We start from the raw sequence: 24,191 nt of genomic DNA on the forward strand, positions 1-24,191 counted from the left end.
AAATAGAAAAACATGGTTTTGAATTACAAGCATCAATATTGTAAAAGAATATTATTCCTCCTAAATTTATCCAAACATTCAATGTCCACTTAATTAAAATACTAATAGATTTTTTTCCTGGTACTTGACAAAAAGCTATTGACATTCATCTGAAAATATAACTGTGAACATATTGCCAGCAAATTTAAAGGAAAGCATATGCAAAACATATAATGATTATCTCATTCTAAGCACTTTACTAATGCTGGTTTCATTATTACAACTCTTTGAGCTGGGTACTGTTATTATTGCCCTTATTTTACAGATGGGGAAGTGAGCTGTAAAGAGGTTAAGTCCTTAAATTTGAAGGGAAAAACATCAACACAGATGGAGTGGTAGAGTTGAGACCTGACCCAAGCATCCTGGCTGCCTAGTTCAAATACATATCCACGGGCTCTAACGCCTCTCATGGTGGGAACAGACCAGCTCCTCTCTTTCTCTTAGGAGGATCAAATACTTGTATATAAAGAATGAAAACATTACAATTTTAGAAGAAAATACACATTGGTGGATTTGTTTATTATCTTTGAGTTGGAGAGATTTTTCTAAAAAAGACAAGAAAAAACATTAAAAATATTGAAACAATTGACAATATAAAAATTAAATTTGTTTTTATGACAAAATATAATAGAGTAAAAATACCCATGGCAAATTGAACAAAATTATATACATATATATACACATACATATTTCATATATATGTATTTTATAAATGATGAGGAGGTAATCTTATTAATTTATAGAAATGTTATACAAATCAATAGAAAGGAGACAAATATTAATAACAAAATTGACATTGATATAACAGGTTTAGGTTTTCCCCTTGTGTTGCAGGCCTGGGGGGAGATGAACAGTTGTCGTTGTACAAAAGACACAGAGCCCCACCTGGAACTTTCTCCCCAATGAAACAAAAACCTTAAGCCACTAGGGGCAAAGCCACAAACTCTCCCCGTCAGGCCACAGGTGAAGACTCACTATAGCTGAAAGTGAAATACAGACATCTCTATACTCCTGGGGAAAGACAGGAAAACATCGTGATAGTATTTGCATTGGCTTCTGGAAGCCGTCTGCCAAATGAAGCTCTAGGTATTCACAGTGGTAATTGCTTGATATGCAACTTTCTCAAGTCTCCACATTCCTTCAGCCTTTCTCTAACCTTCCAAATGAACTGCTTACACTGAATTCCTCAGGTCCTGCTTCCCAGCATCTCATGTCATCTTTTCTCCTTCCCCTTTCTCTGGGTCTTTTTCACTCTTGAAGGGGCAGCAATCCATCTACCTTTGGTACATATTCCTTTCCTGTCCTCAGTCTCTGGGCTGTATCACTACTGAAGTGTTCACAGAGAAGTGTAGGTGGAGAATTGAGAAAAATGCCAAACCAAACTCCAGAGCGCTTAACACTTTAAAAGATAAGAAAAATTGTTGTGACCTAAGTAGGGTTGTCAGGTAAAATACAAGATATCCACTTAAATCTGAATTTCAAACTGAAAATGGTTTATTTCTTGCGTAAGTATTCTTCATGCAATGTTTGTATTTGTTATATTCACAATGTTTGTTGTTGACCTGAAATTTAACTGGGAATTTTGTATTTTAATTTGCTAAATCTGGTCACCCTATACATAAGTCCATTGGACTGGATTGCCTATAAAAATGGAGGCAAATTTGCATACATAGCAAAAACTCTTTTAATGAAAAAGAAGGTTTATCCTGACCCATCCTAAAGTATATGCTTCCTGTCTCTGCACACACATACCAGTCATCCTATCCACTACAAAATCCCAGGATGTTTCATAGCATTTATCAAGTATTTAGGTGCCCAATTAATATTTTCCAAATGAATGAAAGGCATCAGGAAATTCATTGTGTTTTTTAATGGAATCGCTACCTGTTACTTTAGGCTCTGACCTTCACAAGTCTCAGAAAGCTTACTGAATGAATCAGGAGCACAGCTACTGAGGTTTCTGCAACGTTAGTTTGCTAGTAAAGGAAACTCCATAACACAAACTTCTAAATCTCAGCTGCCACAACAGGTGGAGTGAAATATGCACAAAACTGAAACATAGGTACTGAGACACCAGAATGCTTGGTCCAGCAGTGCCCATCTCCACCTCTCCTTATTTCTCAGGGCAACCAGAGATCTGGCGGGGAACCAGCACCCCACAAGCTCAGCGCAGTAGTCACTGGGGGTGAGAGTGGTCAAGGGAACGTTGCCAGGCAACAGACTCAACCCCAGACCATCTTCAGATCATTACACACTAAACACTGATTGAGTTGGTTGCCTGGCAACATTCTCTTGACTGACCTCACTCCAGGGACTGCTGTACCATATTCTTGGTTATTGCCTTTAGAGGCAGTTGGATTCCAAATTTCACATAATGTAACTATTAATAAAATAATTTTTTTACATTTTCTACTTTGTGTCTAAAACATTTAAATACTCATTCTGAAGTAACTCATCTCAAAATCCAATACTAGGAACGTGAGCAGAAAGGGAAGAAATTATAGGCCTATGCAATGATTAAAGGTTTAAGAGATGCAGTACAATCTAAGGAATCAGAGGAAACATTTCCTTATGAAACAGTTAATAAAATAAATAGGAGAAAACTTCAACGTAACTATTAGTTTCCAGAAAACATTGTATTTATTTAAAAAATAATTTGCATAAGTAAGGTATTTCTTAAGGTTCTGCTTTCCTTCCCTTCCACCTAACAAACTTGATATTTTCAAGTCTGTGGTCAAGGAGGAGCCATTAACCACAACCCTCAGCCACACTCTTGAAGATGGGAAGAATGCACAGACAGGGATCACAGGAGAGGAAACAGAGGCGAATCTGATGTTTTGAAAGGACTGCGGCTCTGTATATACACACAGAAATTAACTTTCTTCTTTCATTCCATTAAACTCACTCTGAGACTTTCATTTCCCCACACCTGGAGAGTTTGGGGTCAGTCCCGCAGTTTTGTGGTTCTTTTCAGTAACAAGACCAGTCTCATTTCAGAAATTATTACGTCTAGCATAATCTCAAAACTCTAAACTCTTCCCTGTTTAATTTAAAACCTCTTCCCTCCTCCGATCTGTACTATTTCAGACCTGGGAGCCTACAGAGGGTGGGATGTGCTGTTTGCTTCCACATTTTTCCCTGGCTTCATCAATTCCTCTGTTTATCAACTGCTGTTTCTGATCCCACATGAGGGAGAGAAAACTGAAGGACAAGAAGTGCAGATGTGTGGTGTTGATGGCTTCCCTACTGAGTGATTCTGTATGTTTTCAGAAACCATCCTCTCTGACTGCTATTTACCTCCCATCAGATGCTTCTCTTGTTCTGGCTCCTCCTCAGCTTTTGGAGTTCTATGGACTCTCAGTACTCGAGTTGCATTGCCTAGAGCCCTCTTAGATACTTTTTTAAAAATAATTGTGGTGGGGCTGCCTAGTGGCATAGTGGTTAGGTCTGCACTTTCGGCTTCCGCTGCCCGGGCTTCATAGGTTCGGATCCCGGGCACAAGACATATGCACCACTTGTCAGGCCATGCTGTGGCAGCATCCAATATGCAAAATAGAGGAAGAATTGGCATGGAGGTTAGCTAAGGGACCATCTTCCTCAGCAAAAAGAGGAAGATTGGCAACAGAGGTTAGCTCAGGGCCAATCTTCCTCGCCAAAAAAAAAAAAACTGGTAAAGTATACATAACATAAAATTTACCATTTTAACCATTTTTAAGTATACAGTTCAGTAGTCTTAAGTACATTCACATTGCTATGCAGCCAATCTTCAGAACTCTTTTCATGTTACGAAACTGAAACTCTGTACCCATAAACAACAACTGCCTCCTCCCCACTCCACCCCTCAACCTCTGCCAACCACCATTCTGCTTTCTGTCTTTATGAATTTGACTAGCCTAGGTAGCTCATATAAGTGAAATCACCAGAGTTATTTTCTTATAACTGGCTTATTTCACTTAGCGTAATGTCCCAAGGTTCATCCATGTTGTAGCAGGTGTCAGAATTTTCTTCCTTTTTAAGAATGAATAATATTCCATTGTATGTATATACCACATTTTTCTTATCCATTCACCCATTGATGTATACCTGGGCTGCTTTCACCCCTTGGCTATTGTGAATAATGCTGTTATGTACATGGGTTTATAAACGTCTCTTCAAAACTCTGCTTTCAAATCTTTGAGAGTGTATTCCCAGAAGTAGAATTGCTGGATCGTATAATAATTTAATATTTAATTTTTTGAGGAATCACCATACGGTTTCCCTAGCAGCTGCACCATTTTACATTCCCACCAACAGTGCACATTTATCTATTTATCCACATAGCGCTTGTTATATTTTGAAAGTAACCATTCTAATCACTATCCTAATGGGTTTCTTACCTCATTGTGGTTTTGATTTTCATCTCTCTAATGATTACTGATGTTGAGCGTATTTTCAGGTGCTTGTTGGCCACTTGTATGTTTTCTTTGGAGAAAAATCTAAGTCCTTCGCCCATTTTGTCCTAATCCCATTGAAATGTAGAAATTCTTTATATATTCTGAATTTTAATCCTTTATCACAGATATGATTTGCAAATATTTTCTCCCATTCTGTACATTTCCTTTTCACTCTGTTGATTATGTTCTTTGATGCACAAAATTTTTTAATTTTGATATACTCCCACTTAATTATTTTTACTTTTGTTTCTGTGCTTTTGATGTCATATCCAAGAAATCATTGCCAAATCCAGTGTCATGAAGCTTCATCCCTAAATGTTTTATGGCTTTAGCTGTTACATTTAGGTCTTTGATCTATTTTCAGTTAATTTTTGTATCTGGTATAAGGTAAGGGGTCAACTTCATTATTTGGCATGTAGATATCCAGTTTCCCCAGCACCATCAGTTGAAAAGACTGTCCTTTCTCTGGTGGATGGTCGTGGCACTCTTGTTGAAGATCACTTGAGCACACAGGCAAGGACTGATTACTGGACTCTCCATCCTAATCTATTGGCCTATCTGTCTGTCTTGATGCCAGTACCACACTGTTCTCATTACTGTAGCTTTGTAATAAGTTTTGAAATTGAGAAGTGTGAGACTTCCCACTTTGTTATTCTTTTTCAAAATTGTTTTGAGCATTCAAGATCTCTTAAGTTTCTATATGAATTTTATGATGGATTCTTATATTTCTGCAAAAAACACTGTTGGCATTTTGATAAGGATTGCATTAAATCTGCACTTCATACGTTTTATAATCACCCCAATCCAGTCTCCCAAGGTGGGATGCACATCTGTTTGCACCGTGTGATTGGTGGAAATAGATTAGCTCCCTTGCAGTCTTTTTTTTTTCTTTGCTCTGCTGGCTTCTGGCTGCTCCATAAGTCATCTTTAGCCTTCCCTAGGTAAGGTCAGATAATGGTCACTACTACTTTAAGCACCAGGGGACAAATTTTTGTCCATTGAACGGTCCCTTTGGAGCTATTCTCACTTGTTTGGAGATGAGTGGGAAACAGTTTCCCTCTCTCAGTGTGGATCATTGAGGTGTGGATCATTAAACAGTATCACAGCATAATGATAACTCTTTCAAATACATTTCTCTTTTGTACTTTTTTCCTTTAAATTTTTTTGTACTCACAGGGAGAATCGTGGTTTAATGTAAGTCAACTTGATTTTATACTCTTAGTAGCTCCTGCACAAGTGATAGAGCACCTGGCTTTGGGATACAAAGGTACTTAGTGCTTCTGAATTGTTCTTGACCTTTGACATCTCTGCTGAAGCTGAGCAGAATGGGTTTTTCTCTTTTTAAGACATCGTTATAGTGTATGTGAGGAGAATTGGTACTAACTCTTTCTTTGTGTCTTGCAATCAGTAAATAACTCCCTCTCACACACACTCACGTTTTTTAAAGCTTTTGGAAGTAACACTGTATCAGATACTATTGCTTACCTATCCCAATCCACTGTGTTCTTCAACATTTTAGGCAGCGTCCTATTTTGGGGGTAGGGGTACATGTGGTATATACTCTCTACTATGAGGAGAGACTGATTTTATGTATAATGATTTGATTACATTTAATAGTAACGATCAATTTGACTGAATTACATAAAGAAACTCTACATTTTTACATCCCCACCACTTTGTATTCTTGTATTCAGAGTTTGCTTTTCTTTATACTGTGTATCCATTCATATAAAGACAGATACTGCATGATCTCATTTATATGTGGAATCTAAAATTGTCAAACTCATAGAAGGAAAGAGTAGAATGGTGCTTCCAGAGGCTGGAGGAGGAGGAAATGGGAAGGTGTTGGTCAAAGGGTACAAAGTTTCAGTTATTCAAGATGAATAAATTCTGTCTATTTAATGTACAGTAATGTGATTATAGTTGACAATAGTATATTGTATATTTGAAATTTGCTAAGTGGGTCAATCTTAAGTGTTCTTACCATAAAAAAAAAATAGAGAAAGAAAGAAAATAGTAACTATAGGAGGTGATAGATATATTAATTAGCTTGATTGTGGTGAGTATTCCACAATTTATACATATGTCAAAACATCACGTTATGCACTTTAAATAGATATAATTTTTATTTGTTAATTACATCTCAATATAAGAAAAAATCTATGTCAGTCAGGTCTCCCTGCCCCCCACCATTATCTGCTTGACTGATTTCAAATGTTTCCTAGTATACTCTAATCTACACATTCATCCTTATTATAGCATTTCCTTACAGAGAGGAAATACTCCAGCAATGCCTGGCATCACACTTGAACATTTACCTATATCCATGTCCTACTATTCCCTTTCCTTTTATCAAAATAGATGACCCTAGTAGTGAGGTTATATAGGTGTTTTTGGTAACAAACCAAATCAGATCTCTGAATACTCAGCATAGTGCATACATTGTAATGACAAGTCTTTATCTTGCCCTACTCATCAGATTGAGTAGACAAAAATAAGCTTGGATAGGACATATACATATGTATATATATACACACACAACATCCTGTTATGGGGGCTCCACCCTCATTACTTCATCTAAACCTAATCACCTCTCAAAGCCTTCACCACCTAATACCAGCATATTAGGACTTATAGTTTCAACACATTAATTTTGGGGATACACAAACATGTAGTCCATAACATAGGTATAAAATAAGGCATATATGGATATAATGTATGTTTATATGTATATATTTTTTTACTTTTATAGGTACATTTGCACGAGAATGTATATATGTGTGTGGGGTGATTATACATTGTTTTTTTGTATGGTTCTGATATGCACAAATTTCTTTTACAATAGTTTAATAAATCACACCATCCTCCAACTACGTTTCAAATTTCAGTTTTACCATATACTTACATATATCTACAACATGTTTACAGTACATTTATCATAAGTAATTGTATAAAGTATAAACTTTGTTAGTTGTTCAGCCTACAAATCACTACATATGTAGCAGATATGCATCATGATCAATGTCCAATCCCGTCCCTTCTTTATGTCACTGACTGATTAATGACCTGTCATCCGTTAGCACATAAACAGTTAAGCATAAAGCTGTTACCTCTTTATCTCCCAGTGATAAATTCACGTGACCTTTTACGAAAATAGATAGTCAAAAGAGGGAATTGGTCAACAATGATTAAAATGCAGCAAAGAAACAAAATGTGATAATGCTAAAAGTGAAAATCAAACAGAAGGTAAGTAGAGTTATAAAAGAATCACGGGCATACTGATTGGTGAGGGGGATTAGCCTACTGCTGATCATGGGGATACTGATAATTCCACTTCTGGAGAGAATCTAGAGATGGAGCTAGAAGAATTTAAGGAAGGCAAACATCAACAAAAATAAGGAATGTGATTGTGAAGAAAAGGTTGGAGATGTCCCAGAGAAGTTACATTCGCAAAAAAATATTTTCATCAAAGGAATTCTCAGAGATATTTCATGATATTTCAAATGCAAAAGATCAAATGTTGGAGGTCCATTAGGACTTAGAAGTCTGAAAGTTTGAAATAGCATGGAAAAGATGCTTGCGCCATATTGTAAGTTATACAACAAGAAGAAGGCAAGCATGTTCAAAGTACTCTTGATAAGTGTTTTTTCTTTTTTCACAAAATAAAATTAAGCACTTGAATTCTCAATGTTTCTAAATTACAGTACTCTAAAACATATCAGTTTTACTGGTTTATCATTCCCTGTATGTTTTTGAGGGAAAGCAAGAGATTTTTTGTTTTAACAAAAATTTTTCAAGGTCAAGGAGCAATCATAAATTTCCCCTTCGTTTATTAAAATAACATGGCATGGTTTCAGCTTGCACAGTCATTTTTATCATCCCGCTCTACTGCACAAAGTGAGGACTGCCTGTATATGAAACAAACCTTCTTTCAAGTACTATGGAAACTTGTAAAATCATTGGCTTTGTTTCCTCAAATTTGCCTAAGCAGTCCACAAGTAAACTTAGAGCTCAGAAGTTAAAAAGAGCAAAAAAACAAACAAACAAAATCTTATGAAAAAAAGTAGGAGGGAGAGGGCAGAGCTACTATGTGATGCTGGTGAGTATGTACAGTTTATAGGTCGACAATCCGTATGTTGCAAAATTGTCTCATATTTAAGATTTTAGAGAGACTATATAGAGGAGTTATAATTGGAGAGTATGGGCCTCTCCATGCTCTGCTTTGAGTAGTTAGCAGGTGGGAGATAAGGAGCCAATCTGAGATTAAATTCTCTGAGTCCTCACTGTGCTCCAGCCAATCGCTAGCTGCAGAGCCATCACCATGGGGCAAGGGTACCAGCTGGTGCTTTCCTGGTAACAGTTACCGCCCAGCCTCATAAAAATGTCAGAGAAATGGACAAATGACATGTGCTGCCCCTGGGGGCATCTGGCCGAAGTCCGGTCTGCAGGACTGAGCGGAGGATGCTAGATTGTTGCACTGTTTCCAGTTCAGTCTTGCTGCCACACTGCCCTCTGAAAAAATGGGTGCCTAGATTTCCTGCAAAATTCACCAAATATAACTGGCAATTTGCAATTTATCCCCAGAATTGTCCCAGCAGCTGTGACCACAGAAGAACCTTTTCTGTGAGGATCAGAGATGGAGGGCGAAGGGACTGAGAATAGGGATGGGGTGGAGACTGTGGAGCAGAATGCCAAGAGGCTAGGTAAATGGGACAACAGAGGTTGTTCTCGGATCCAGGAACTGAGCCTCCTGTGGTTATCCTGGCATCCTTTCTTGATCCCAGCTTGCACCCTCAGCATTTTTTGTTTAAATATCATCCATAACCTGGCCCTTAAGTAAAAGCAGTCTTCATTGATAAAACAAAGACTTCAAAGAAATGGTGGATTCACCTCTCTCCACCAGATTTTTCCCCCCTTGCAAAAGGCAGCATTTCATTAAAAATTCCCAGGAGAAAACTTGGTTTCCTGTTCTGGGAGCAGGGCAGAAGACTGAGTAACACAGTTCTCAGAAATGACACTGAAAAGTGGGGCCAAATCACCTTTGAGGATGCTACTGCTGGAAAGTTGAGTCTTACTACTTTTCTCACTTTCCTAATATATTAATTGCTGGATTGTGAATAGTAGAACATATAGACGATAGAGAAAAAGATAAACATTACTTGGGTTTTTTGTTTTTCTCTAGAAGATAAACAATGACATGTGTTTTTCTTAGGTGTAGTAATCAAGAAAATGCTGGTCATATCAAGTATGATATGTGGAGGCATCACCTTTCTTCTTTGGGCAATGTTAGTATTTCCTAGAGAATGTAAGTGAACAATTTCTGCCAAAAATATATTAATTGTGTTACTATTGAGCCAGTCTGATACCAGTGACTAGCCTTTCCTTCCCTAATATTGGACAATTAGAATCCGAATGTATTCTCCCAGCCACAACATCTAATAGCTCTTCAAATGTAGTCACCTGCTTTGTCTTCTGGAATGATCAATCTTTTAACAAATATCTATTGAATGTCAGGGAAGTACTAGGTGACGATGATACAAAAATTTAAAAAATAGGATTTCTGGCATGAAGAGAATGCATCTTTAACTGAAGAACCAAGCACGTAAGCAAATAGTAACTCAATAAAATAATTGCTACCTAGAAGTATGTTCAATTTGAAGCAGAAGAGAAGGAGATTATAAGTCTGCCTCTGGTAGTCAAGTAAGGCTTTCTGAAGGGAGAAGTCTTTGTGCTGAATCTTAAGGTCATGTAGGCATTTATGAGAAAGCATCTTAGATGAGACAAAGAACATGAATGTCAGAGAATCTCACCAGGTGTGATTATGACAGAGTTAAAAAGAAGAGTGGTGGGGACTAGCAATTGTATGACATTTCCCTAGTGCATTAACTCGCTCACTCCCATAGACGATTATTTTATACTTTCTCCTGTCTCTCCAAGTCTTTCATGCCTCTTTCCTTATCTTCATTTTCAGGTCTAGATCTTTGCTTCAAATTTTACTTCAGAAACTGTAACAATTAGTTAAATTTCCAAATACTCCCATCACTTACCTCTCTCTCTATCCATATACTCCGTCTAGACTCCTGGTACTACAGATGGAGTATCCATGTTCTACATTAGATCCTATAGCCTCTCACTTGATCAATAATATTGCTCACTAATTCTCCTCTTTCCTACATCATCAGTTTTTTCATGCTCAACTGAAATACCCCCACCGGAAATACAATGTTGTGGTATTTTTCCTACCTTAAACAAAAGAGAAAAACTCGTTAGACCTCACTCCCCATTTAGTTACCAAGTTATTTCTTTTCTCCTCTGTACAGCAACCTCTTTGAAAATTATTCCTAGCTAGTTTTTTTCCTAAATTTTTAAAAAATTTCTATCTTCCCATTTTATGTTCAATTTACTCTGACCAGGCTCCTATTTCCTCTTTTTCCACCGAATTTGCCCTTCAGTTTCATTAGTAGCTTCCATGTTGCTAAATCCAGTGGTCCATTCTCAGTCTTCCTCTTACTTGACCTATTTGCAGCATTCAATACTCTATCTTTCTGGAAATAGTTTGTTCACTTTGCTTCCAAGACACCAGTTTCTCATGGTTTGCTTATTACCTAACTTGTAACTCCTTCCAGGTTTCCTTTGTTTATCCCTTCTTTTCTCCCTGAACTCTTTAACTTCAGTGTGCCCCAGGGATCAATTGCTGAAGAGGTCCTCTCTGTATCTACCCTTGCACCTTTGGCAATCTGAACCAGACTTACAACTTTAAATGTCCCATGGATTCTGATGACCTCCAAATACACACCTTCAATTTGGGTCTCTTCTCTGAATTCCAGATTTTTGAATCCACCTAATTGACTGTCTAATAAACACATCAAGCTTAACATTGCCCATTGAAATCTTAGTCTCTCTCTCTCCCATAACCTCTTCTATCTGTGGTGTTCCTCATTTCGTAAAATAGTAACTTTATCTTTCCAATTTTCAAGGCAAAAACCTTATAGTCATGTTTTGACTCTTTTATTCCCCCTCTCATACCCCAAATATAATCAGCAAGTTCTGCCTGGTCTTTCAAAATACAACCAGATTCTGAGCACTTTCCACCATCTCTACTGTTACCACCCTGTTATTAGCCAACATTTTCTCTCTTCTAAATGTTCTTCCCTCTTCTACCCTTGACCTGGTAGAGCAATATTGTCCAGTAAGAATGTAATGTGAGCCACAAATGCCATTTACATTTTAGAAGCCACACTAAAAAAGTAAAAATTAACAAATGAAAATAACTTTAATTGTATTTTCATTTAACCCAGTATAGTCGATATATTATTATTTCACGATGTTACAATATAGAAATCATTAATGAGATTTTCACATACAATTTTTGTACTGTTTTTGATATTCAGTGTGTATTTAATAATTACAGGACATCTGGATTTGACCAGCCATATCTTAAGTGCTCTATATCCACATGAGGCTAGTGCCAATCATGTTGGACAGTACAGTTCTAGAGTAAACATATATGTATTTTTTTTGTGTGTGAGGAAGATTAGCCCCGAGCTAACATCCATTACAAATCTTCCTCTTATTTTTGCTGAGGAAGATTGGCCCTGGGCTAACATCCTGCCCATCTTCCTCTACTTTATGTGGGATGCTGCCACAGCATGGCTTGATGAGCAGTGCATCAGTCTGCACACGGGATCCGAACCTGCAACCACTGGGCCGCCAAAGCAGAGCATGCAAATTTAACTGGTACACCACTGGGCTGGCCCCTAGAGTATATTTTTAACAAAATTTTTTAAAACAAATCAGATCTGTTCAAAACACTACAATTGTTTTTCATTCATGTGGAATAATGTCAAAATCCTGCCAATGACTTACACAGCACTATTGGATCCAGTCATCCAATTACCTTTGTGATCTCGTCTCCTACTACTTGCCCCTTCATTGGATCTTCTCCAGTCATACAAGCGACATCACCATTTTGTGAACAAGCCAGGCGTAATTATCTAGTCTTTTGTACTATGTCTTCTCTTTGCCTTCCTATATGGCTTCACTAGCTCACCTCCTGCAAGCCTTTAGTAAATATCACCAACTCATTGAACCCTTTCCTGACTAGTATATTGAAATTGCCACTCTTTCCACCAACGATCCCAATCCTCTTCACTCTGATATATTTTATGACAAACTATATAATTTACTAGACATGTAAGTTCCATAAAAACAAGGATTTGTGTATGTTATGTACACTGTTGTATTCCTAGAGCTACAAAAGTGTCTGGGATGTGATAGAAGCTCAACCGGTAGTTGTTGAATGACTGAATGAAATAACAAATGAACTAGTGATTGAATGAGAAAACTTGGCTTTCTGGTCATCCAAGTTCAGAACCAAATACTTGATTTTTTTTACCAGCTATCTATTTGAACTCGACATTTTAAAATCATTTTGAACTTGATGATTTCAAATAATTTTAGTGACCTAATGCTTCCACTTGGCTTTCATACCAGGCTCATATGTATAGTCCCATACTGCAGGTTTATTGTTCGGTTTGGGGATCCTCCCATTCATAGGCTCGACTATGAACCAGTCATTTATTTCAGCTGTGCAGAAGAGATGTCCTTTTGTTGAGCCTTGTTTTTCTCAGGGTTATGGCTCAACAAGTAACCTCATCTATCTAGTTGCAGTAAGTTATAAACTAAAAAGTGGATAGTAAAAAGCTAGCAAAATTTCAACTTTTTTTTATATAAAGACAAAGGAACAATTTTAACTTCTGTTAAAAGGGGAAATGCTGTTCTTGAAAGACAATCTAATCTAACAGGGGAGCCAACCCTCTGAGGTTTTGGATATAGAGAACTGGTATTTACAGTGAGACATGACCCAGATGCCACAGTAATTTACAAAAGGAAATGGATGAATGATAGGTTCCCTCCTCTGGGCACCCCGTGCGACCTCGGGAACCCAGGGCAGAGGCAGGGACTCGATCGCGGGCCGCGAGGGGATCTACCTACCAAGCTAGGGGGAGATTACCGGTGGAGATTCAGAGAAGTGCTTGAAATGAGAGTCCTGACTCAGGTAGTGTGGTGCAACCCAGTCAGCAGCCTCCACAGGGGGAGGCAGAGCTGGAGGACTGAGGAGCAGCTAGATGGTTCCGAGGAGCAGCTGCGTCACTCAAGCTCAACTCCAGGAGTCTGCCTCCCCGAGCCTTGGTGTGCTAGGGATTTTATCGAGTACAGAAGCTTTTGGGGAGGGAGGAAGGGAAAGGAGTAGGGGAGGGGTCTAAACAGAAGTGTGAAGTGTTTCTCATTCTGCGGTCAGCTAGGTGTTAAGTCTTCTTCTGCGGTCAGCTAGGTGTTGTCTTCTTCGCTCTAATATGCGCACTAGCAAAGCAAGCAATACAATGTCCACAAAGTCAGGTCTTCCTGGGTCAAAAAGCACAAGGAGAATGTCCAAGACCCCTCTAACTTGAGCACGGAGCTCCGGTTCCACATCCGGTGGTCCTTGGTTCTCCGTGGTCCACTCACGATGGCTTTAAAGATGAATAGAGAAAATTCCAGGAGGATGAAGAAAATGAGAGGGAAAATGGCTAGAGAAAATTAATTGAGTTTCTAGAAGTTTGTTTCTTTGTTTATTATTGCTATCTTAAATTATGCATAGATCTGCATTCTTCAATGCTTATTTCTTTCATGCTCTGTTCGTCATCTTTGTTTGTTCTGATTTGAGGTGTAAAGTTAAATCATTTGAAATGAAGATAAAGTAAAATACATTTTCTCAATCTGCAATATATAAGAATCTTTCACCTGAAGTTCAAATTCTTCCTTTCTCTTACACTTTCATTTTTTTTTCTCTATCACTGCGTTAATTTTACTTAAAAATCCAAAGATCTTTAAAGACATGACATGTTCTGAGAATGCAACTATATGTCCACAAGGCTGCAACCAAATCAATAGTAATTGCTTCTTTCTATCTGAACATGGAAGAATTTGGATAGATGGCCTGGCAAACTGCATGATCTTTTGCAGGTCTCTGGCCATACACAAGTCCAAGATGGAAGTGATTAGATTTCTCCTTTGCAGTGTAAATCTCATGTAATTTACTGAGTAGCTACTATGTGACAGGTATACCTCAAGGATGTGACATATCAGTCATGAAAATAGTCAAAGATGTTTGCCTCTATGGAGCTTACATCCCAAGGGAAGACACAGAGAATGAAAAATAATCATAATGAATATGTAAATTATATGCTATATCAGAAGTTAGTAGGTTTTACGCAAATATATATATAAAGTAAGGGGTTTTATGGGAGAGTGGGGTGGATAGGTTGCAGGTAGGATAGTCTTATCTCATGGATGTGATGACACTTGAGCAAAAATGTAAAGTAAATGAGGGAGTTAGTTAAGGGACTATCTCTCTGGGGGATAAGCTTCCCAAAGAGAGAAAACAGCTGGAACATGAACCTTAAGGTAGGTATATGCCTGGAATATTCAAGGAACAGAAAAAAAGTAGCCAGTCAAGGTGCCTAGAATGAGAAAGTGAGTGAGGGATGTGGATCATGAGTCTTGTAAGCTGTTGTAAAGGCTTTGGCTTTTCCTCCTTCAGTTTTTCTCTATTACAGCACTCTTTATTTCATAAAAGGAATCTTTGATGCACTGTCTGGGGCCCTCTTCATACTCGATGGGACTGAAAAAGCACGATGCAAGCAAACTCTGGATGTGGGCAAATGGGATGCATTCAGCAATTGGTAAGCCTTAATAACATTTGTTTTTCTCAGGGTTAAATGTGTTAAGCAGGGTAAAGATTCTGAGTCTATACTCAGCTACCTCCATAATTTCCTCCACATCATCTCCCAAAAATGCCCTCAACACATAGATGCAAAAGAGAACCTTCAGACAAATATATGGTCTTTAGTGAGGTTTTGGCATCACAAACCAATATTTGCTTCTATATGGTGAATTGGAGACACCGCACGTGAGCCACAAGCGTCCCTTTTGTCTTAGACTAAATGAAAATCTAACTAGTTTGACCCTTGCGCCTTTCCACTTGGGACTTTGCCTTTTGTTTGTTTGCTGTTGCTTTGGACTCTCACTGACAGGGAAGTCTTAGAAAGTTACTCAAGCCTACACTTACCACACCCACTGACGGCCTGAAAAGGAAGAGAATAAGTGAGAAAGAGAAAATGTTTGCCCCAGTTGACCTTTATTTAAATTTCTAAAACTTCTCCATGTTCCTTAGCTTGAAGATCTGATGATACCCTTAGACTCCATTTTTCTTCTTGAACCATTTAAGATTTTCCCCAACTTCAGGGAGGAGAAAGGAATAGGAAGGATATTGAGTTCCCCGTACAGTGGGTCACTAGCTACAATTATTGATCACCTACTACAGATAGGTACTATATTAGCTCTGCAGTATTTTGTGCTAGATATTATATGACACATATGACATGATAGAGTAACAGGAGTTTCTACATTTAGAGAGACTTCTCCTGTCATCATTGCCTTTATATCCAATTTGTTGTGAAAATAACACACAATGATTTGAGGGCAGTAATATAGCCAATAATTATGTTTTTGACTTTGAAAAATATACGAAAAAGTATGACATAAATTAAACTTTCTGACTACAAAACTTATATTTATGGTATTTTCTTGAGAGAAAATATTGGCAGCTTAACATTATATCATATATTATATGTAGTACCACTTTTAAAAGAAAGATGAGGGAGAAGTAAAACAGCTATAAGTTGGTTAAAATTGGGTGTATTAGTTGCTAAGGCTACTGTAACAATACCATAGACTGCATAACTTAAACAACACTTCTGGAGACTGGAAGTCCCAGATCAAGGTGCTGGGTGGGTTGATTTCTTCTGAGGTCTCTCTCCCTGGCTTGTAGATGGCTGCCTTCTTCCTGTGTATTCACACAGTCTGCCTTCTGTGCACATGCCTATCTGTGTCCAAAGACATCAGTCACATTGGATTAGGGCCTATCCTAAAGACCTCATTTTAACCTAATCACCTCTTTAAACACTTCATCTCCTAACACTGTTACTATTAGGGATTAGGTCTTGAACATATGAATTGAGCTACTAGGGGTTAGGTTTTCAACCTAAGAATTTCAGGGTTGTTCACTGTTATGGGTTCAGACCCATAACAGTGGTGATTTCTCAGCTGTCAGGAGGGAATGCATAGGCACAGAAATACACATATATTTTGGAAATAGGAAGGATAAAAATTGAAGGTAACTTAGAAATTAGGAAAGTATACACCAGTGCTACAAAGTTCCCCAAAGTAAAGTGCTAAATGCATTTTAATTACCATATGACCAGAAATTCATCATGGCTCATCATTCTAGTTTTCTTTTACTCATTTCAAATTTTTAATTTCATATGTTTATATGTAACCTAAAACAGGAATTTAGGAAATCCTTTCTAGATCTTTTATTTATGATTATTTACGTGTATCATAGTCTATCAAGAATACCTATTTCATTATGGTTATGGTTGCAAAGAGTGGATGAGTTAACATCTATTTCAGCCTTTAGATAGGCCAATTCTCTCTCTCTCTCTCTTTGTTTTTTTTTGTGAGGAAGATTAGCCCTGAGCTAACATCTGTTGCCAATCCTCCTCTTTTCGCTGAGGAAGATGGGCCCTGAGCTAACATCTGTGCCCATCTTCCTCTACTTTATATGTGGGATGCCTGCCACAGCCACGCGGTGGACCATGCGGTGCGTAGGTCCATGCCCGGGATCCGAATCTGCGAACCCTAGGCCGCCGAAGCGGAGAGTGTAAACTTAACCACTACACCACCGGGCCAGCCCCTAGATAGACCAATTCTTTTATTGTGTGAAGGATGGTCAATGAAATATCGGTTACACTCTCCCTCTACATAATCTTTAAATGGCTAAATGAATTTATTTAGTATAAAGGGAAGAATCCAATCCATCACAAAATAATTTACAATGTTTACTTCATTATGAAGCAGCATAAATGTCCAGGACTCTCTTTGTTGTGATGGCAGTGAAGCTCCTAGTGTCCTTTTCTTCCCATCACCACATATGAGGTAAAGTTTGGAGACTGATAAGAGAAGAGAAGCAACTTATTTCACTGTCTCTCCTCCTTCCACATTGCACATTTTGAAACAGTCACTAAAGTTTATACTTGATATTTTAGGTTGTGCTTGCTTATTTTCATGAGATTCAGTGAATAAAGAATCTCTTTTGTTCCAGGTTCAATATTGAACGAAGTGGAAGTGTGCCTTCATATTTGAGAAGGACATCAGTAGTGCCAATTGTAATGATGCAAGAAAATACATATGCAGCGGAAAAAGCCTTTGTCCTTAGATAAAGAGTTCCCCCAGACAGGAAATAAAGTAATTAAGGAAACTTTTTATGCATTATAAATTCATATAAATATGTTTTCCTTCCGATCAAACACATGTTTTAAGTTGACTGATGAAATTTCAAATGATTTTTGTCTTCATTTAAATACTTATCTAAAAAGCCTAGAAACTAAGCTGAGTTTTTCCATGGTGGTGTTAGACCACATGAGTTGGTGCGTCTAAGCCTGTGGTTGTAATGCTGGTCCTGGTCATAACTGATGCATCAGCAGCCTCAGCGGAACAGACTGAAGAGCAAAGAGAAAGGAGCAAAAGCTACATCTATGGATCTGAAATTCAATTACATCTGACTAAAGGCCATAAAAGAGATGAAGCTGCAGCTTTGATGTCCCACTCAGCCCTGAGTGGTGTGTAACTCATTTAGAATTTGAAAAGAAGGTCCATGGGAGAAATATTCAGAGATTGATTAGGTTTTCTTACTTTGCATCACCATCAAAGATCAGATACCCTAGAAATAAATTCATCCGGAGCCATGTGCAAGTTTACATCATTCCTTAGGTCTTCATTCAAGTCACTGAACTAAAGAACTACTTACATTAAATGGACTTGTTGCCAAAACCAGTGATGGAATCAGGCTTTGAGACGTGAGTCATGGCAAACAGAACATGAGTAGCTAGAGACGGAGCGGAACACGAGGAAAGCGGCCCTGGTGACTTAGAGAAATCGTGGAGATGTCTCTGTTCTTTCACAAAGCTGTGGGATTTAGATTCCAGATAATATTTAAACAGGTATCCGAGGGACAGAGTATGAGGGTCAACATCTAGTTTTCATTAAAAATCTCTGCACTTTTTAATATTTAATATTTTATTTTAACCTACCTTTATTTTCTTCATTTTTACATTTACAAACACAATGAGTAATTCTCTTTTGAGTATTAATTTACAACATGAACTACACTACATATTTTCTACCCCTCAATAGTTAATATTTCACATAAATTTTCCTTAAATAAATGAGCAAATAAAAGATTAGATTATCAAAAATTATATTAAATGGTAGAACTACATTTTCAACTCAGTTGTCTCATGCCAATTGTAAAGATTCAAACAATATGGAAAATAGTATAGGAAAAAAAGAAGTCATGCATAGCATTACAGAGGCAAATTTTGTCAATATCTTTCCTTTCTTGTCTACAGGGCCTGGGATTTAATAGTCTATGAAATGTTTTAGCAGGTTGAATATGGGCTTTGTTAAAATATGATTTACATGCTGCACAGGAACAAAAAATTTCCTAAGTTTTTCAGATTACTATGCTACAAAAGATAACCATTTTCAATACAAGGAGGATGTGGAATGGGACTTGAACATTCTCACTAGGGATCTCTGCAGTGGTGACTCAAATATCGAGCGCCACATTTCATCTCCTAATGATGGAATTTCCATCAATTCATACTGAGATGAAAATAATATTAAAAAAAGCCAGAGTGCTCAATGATGAAGATTTGATGGATAAGGAAGGAGAGGAGGAAGAGCAAAGAATGGGATAGGGGATGAATTTTTGGATCATTATGGACAAATGTTTGAACATTTTAAAAAGTATACTTTTTGAGGCTACATGAGTATATCTCATCCCCTTCCAAATGACGGAATGCAGAGAGAACCTTTAAAATGTGTGTCAGTAAAATCAGTATTCTGCTTAAATACTCCACCAGCTTTCCATTTCACTTAGAAAATTAGCCAAGACCTTGGAGTGGAAATACTAAAATTAGCTTGTTGTTAATTATCTGCCCTCATTTCCTACTACTGTTCAGTTGTGTCTGGCTTTCTCACTCTTTCTGGATGTGCCAGATATACCCCTGCTTTAGGGTCTTCACACAATTCTGCCAAGATGATGTATCTACATGGCTCTCCCCCTCTCTTCCAGGTTCCCTCAAATCCCGAAGGTAACAACCTGGACTTGCAATTGACATCTGAAATGGCAGTAGGCTTGTGGAACTGAGCCCTTAACCTGTGGAATCTGATGCTATTTCAGGCTAAATGGTGTTAGAATTGAGTTGAATTGTAGGACACCCAGCAGTTGGTGGAGAATTACCTGGTGGTGTGCAGAAAAAACCCACCACGTTGTAACTGATGACCAAAATTGTATTAAGTATGTTATGTTTCCTGTAGCTGTTATTATTCCTATGCTGAAGGACTCTTCAACAGCCCTGAAGATAATAAAGTGTTTTGTTTTATCATGTCTTGCAGTATAATAATTTCTATGAATATATTTCCTAATAATAAACCATTCTAACATTACTAGAATGAAGGATATGTGGTAATAATATCTTAAATCTTCTACTATTCTGAAGGATTGTATGTGCAAATGCAGCAGAATCAAATTCTCACAGGAATAAAAATCAAGTGTGTAAAAATACATTTTCCATTCATCTATAATTTGACTTAAAATTCAAGCCCTTATTTCCCTAAAAAACCCAGAAAATTCATTCATGCCAATTTGCCAAACAAATCAGATATGTCCAGACTTTTCTTAGTATCTTATCTCTCATTGGCAAATATCGAGTAAATTCATGATTTATTTATTTATTTATTTTTGGCCTTAGGAAATATCTCACCAGGGATATGTGTCAAAATATTGTATTTTAATATCACTTAAATAATTCTTCTCTGGGTGCTTATGCCACAAATTTGGTATATATTTAGATTTATTTACTTCAGTTTGATACTTTTTCCTTTTTAGAAATTGAATTTAGGAATTTAGAATTCCTTTTTATTTTTTACTGACATAAAGTATTTATTGATCTAAAATGAAAACTATAATGTAAATCTAGCTTTTGTTATATTCTCCTATCCCCTCCCTTCATTTTTATTAGTTGTGGTTTATCCTCTAATTCTTTATTTTCAAAAATGTAAGAAAATTACACATATATATGTGTGTATATATGTATTTCAATTGTATCCCCCCACCCACACTTTATTAAACAAAAGGTAACATACTAGAAACGTTGTTCTGCTTCTTGCTTTTTTCATTTAATAATATCTCTTGAAGATAACCCATAAAGTATAAGGATTAGGCTCTCCGTCACTGTTTTTAAGCGGCATGTTACTTCATTGTACGAATGTACGATAGTTTATGCCGACAGTCATCTATCGCTGCACATTTGGGCTATCGTTAGACTTTTCTTATTGCAAAGAGGAAAGAATGCTGTTAGGGATAGCCTTATGCATACAGTCTTTTGTTTGTCTGTTTGTTTGTCATTCTGCTGTGGGCACAGATTCCTAAAATTGTAACTTCAGGATCAGAGAGTAAATGCATATGTCATCTTGCAAAACTCTCCTCAATGGGGCTTTCATCATTTTTCCTTTCCTCAGTGTACTGAATTGTTTGCCCAAGTACCCAGGAACATGAATTTCCAATATTTCATATGAAGTTTGCAGTAGCACAAAGAAAGAATTACTAAAAAAAAGGATAAAGAGAAATTAGTTTCCGAACAAAAAAACACGGAAGGGATTTTTTTGTTTTTTTTACCAAGGCATAGAATATCTGAGTTAAAAGGTAGATAAGAAACATTTTTTTATTTGCATCTTATAGGTGCACACTGAGCTGTCTCAGGGAAGAGACAAGGTCATTGTTCTTTTCTATATCCAGTATTCTACACAGACATAATAGTGAGATTAAGTTAGATGTTATTGAATTTAAAAATTGCTATAATTTATAGGATTCAATGGAGGTACTCAAATTATGCAGTAACTGAACTGTATTGGAAGCACAAACAGTTCTTGCTTTTCATGGTTCTCTTATGCACTGATTTCAGTGATCATGATTCACTTAAATAACACCAGGCCCCCAACAACACAGTTCAGTTTTCATTTACTCCACTATATTAACTCTGAGCAATTGTGTGATGTTCAAACTTTGCTGCTCTGGAAGTTACTGATGCTTATTATAATCAGTGACCAATCTTGTCAATTCTTTCGAGGTCTATCTGTGATTGGTCACTGAGAATCTCTTATTCAGTTGACATAGATAGTAAAGCATGCAGTTGGTTTCCCTCCTTGTCTCTCAGTTGTGGAGATACTGTAGGCAAAATAATTTTTAAAGCATTGCTGTTAGATAACACTCTGGGTCACACTGGTTCTCTTAGCGTCATGGGTGAAAATGTGAAAATTTGCCTTTTATCACCAGACACAACTTCATTAATCCAGTCTTCTTGAAATAACCGAGAAGTTATTTCAGTTTTTAAAACCTTTTATCTTAGATGGAAATTTTGACAGCCTATTGACGCTACAATCATGTAATTTCTTTACCTGAGTTTTAGAAATATGATATAAAGCAAACAGCTGAAAATATTCAAGCAGCCTGGCAGGATGTAATAGTGAATAATATCTGTAGAGTATGACAGGGACTTTTACCACACTGTGCAAATAATAATCTAAATACAGCTAAAGAAGACATAGCTGACTGGAAGAACGTTGACACTGCTATCATTGCAGAGTGTCTTGACAGCAGTCAGAGGAACTTATTGAAGGAAATTCACTGACATAAATAAGGAAAATCATTGTGATGAAGAAGTTGAAGCTGCCTAAAGAAAGTGATGCCAGCAGAAAACTTCACATTATGGAACTGTTGGAAATATTTCACGTCTTGAGAGCACAAAGGATAAAATGTTAAAATCTGATCCCAACTTAGAAAGGAGTATGACAATTTGCCAAAGCATACAAAAGATGCTCAATCTATATAGTAAGATGTACCACAAGAAGAAGTTGTACCATATTCATGCTATTCTTGATAACTGAAATAAACCACTTTAATTCTCAATGTTTAAATTACAATGTACTAATATTAATTTTACTATTTTCACTTCCCTATATATTTATAATCAGCAGTAAGACAGTTTTTAAGGCTCTGACAAAAAGTTTCAGAGGTCACAACAAAATCAAATTTTTCTCTTTGATTCTGAGATTGTTTTTGCATAGTTTCAGCTTACATGGTCATTTTTGTGTTCCACACTATTATAATAAGCTAGAAGTGTTTGCATTTTCCTAACATTGAGAATTTGGTATATCTACTTTGTTTTCACAAACATTATAACTACTAGAGTCATTAGATTTTCCCGTTATTTCATTTCCATTGAATACTGCATACTTCATTGTTTGAGCACTGAAATATTTATGGGGGTGCCAAACCTGTAACAACAACAAAAAATAAAAATGAGTTATGTGCTTTATTTATCTTGAAAAATAGACAATTATCTCATAAATTCAATCTATTAGTTCCAAAACTTTTCATTCTTTTGTCCTTAGATCATTTTAGTTAAAAGAAAATAAAGTGACAATAGCTATGGTGATTCCTTACTGTGAGAATTCATTAGAGCCCTCAACTGTCTAGGACCAAAACTACCTCTGAGCCTTCTATTTCCAATTTCACCCAAGAGGTCATGGAGCAATCTTGGTTTCCCCAGGACACTTCTGATTTATGCCCAGTGTCTTGGTGTAATTATCAATAATGCCTCCTTTCACTCTCAAAAGTATTCTGGTTTGAACAATAAATCATATGGTCACGTTGATTATAACTCACTTAAAAAACTGTCATACTCTTTCTCTAGCAAAGAATACAAGCTTATACTATTTATTTAAACAATACGTAAAGTAGTAGAAACAAAACAGAGTTTTCTTGGATCCAAGGGGACACTTTATTGTATAATGCACAGGATAATATCTTTGACAATGATTTGACCCTGACTTGTGCCTTCTCTCCATTTCTTAGTGCTCTAGGAAAGCTTGGAACAGCAGTGTGAAAGGAGGGGCGGGGAAGTATAGCAAAGCTTCTGAATTTTTACCTCCAGTGCTCTCAATTCCAAGAAACTCATTATAAATGGAATTGCTTTTTTGCTAAAAAAGAATTACCTGAGTACAGACAAATGCTCTGAAAGTTTCTTGCCTTTTCTTTATACCTCTTTGACCGTATGTGGAGATGACTGTCAGAGAAACATCTTCAAATTTAGCAAAACAGATTTTTTTTTTATTATTGACAAGAAGAAAGGGACAGGTTAACTCATAAGTCAAAATGCAAAATTTTGAACTAGTCTCTGCTCTCTGCTTTGTCTTGTTGAGGGTACAATTCAGATCCATCCAGCAGACAGGTGATGGAAGACATTTAATGAATAGCTGTAAACAAAGGAAACATCAGCTAGAACTACTCCTTTGTACCACTGGGAGCTAATTCAAGTGCAACAAACCAGATTCATGTCATCATCTAAATTCCACTCAGCAATCATTTCACTTCTTGTCCCTTGTCCCCTTTCTCTCTGTGAATTTTTTTTGTGTGTGTGTGAGGAAGATTGGCCCTGAGCTAACATCCATTGCCAATCCTCATTTGCTGAGGAATATTGGCTCTGGCCTAAC

General features: G+C 37.0%; 1 protein-coding gene and 1 pseudogene across 1 annotated transcript in view; one reads left to right on the top strand and one right to left on the bottom strand.

The window, feature by feature from the left end:
• Positions 1–9,108: 9,108 nt before the first annotated feature.
• LOC147914818 (C-type lectin domain family 2 member F-like) lies at positions 9,109–21,268 on the top strand (annotated as a pseudogene).
• A 67-nt stretch (positions 21,269–21,335) lies between these two features.
• The window catches only part of LOC106803214 (uncharacterized), a 47,569-nt gene continuing 44,713 nt past the window's right edge, over positions 21,336–24,191 (bottom strand). Inside the window, exons 10-11 of the mRNA XM_087441922.1 lie at positions 23,694–23,954; positions 21,336–22,973 (exon numbers count right to left, since the gene is read on the bottom strand). Coding sequence (XP_087298048.1) covers positions 22,830–22,973; positions 23,694–23,954 — 405 coding nt within the window. The 3' untranslated portion in view covers positions 21,336–22,829. The remainder of the gene's footprint in view (positions 22,974–23,693; positions 23,955–24,191) is intronic.

Source organism: Ceratotherium simum, chromosome 17 (assembly GCF_057802395.1).
Source record: "Ceratotherium simum simum isolate JZ-2026a chromosome 17, ASM5780239v1, whole genome shotgun sequence".
NCBI classification, from domain to species: domain Eukaryota; kingdom Metazoa; phylum Chordata; class Mammalia; order Perissodactyla; family Rhinocerotidae; genus Ceratotherium; species Ceratotherium simum.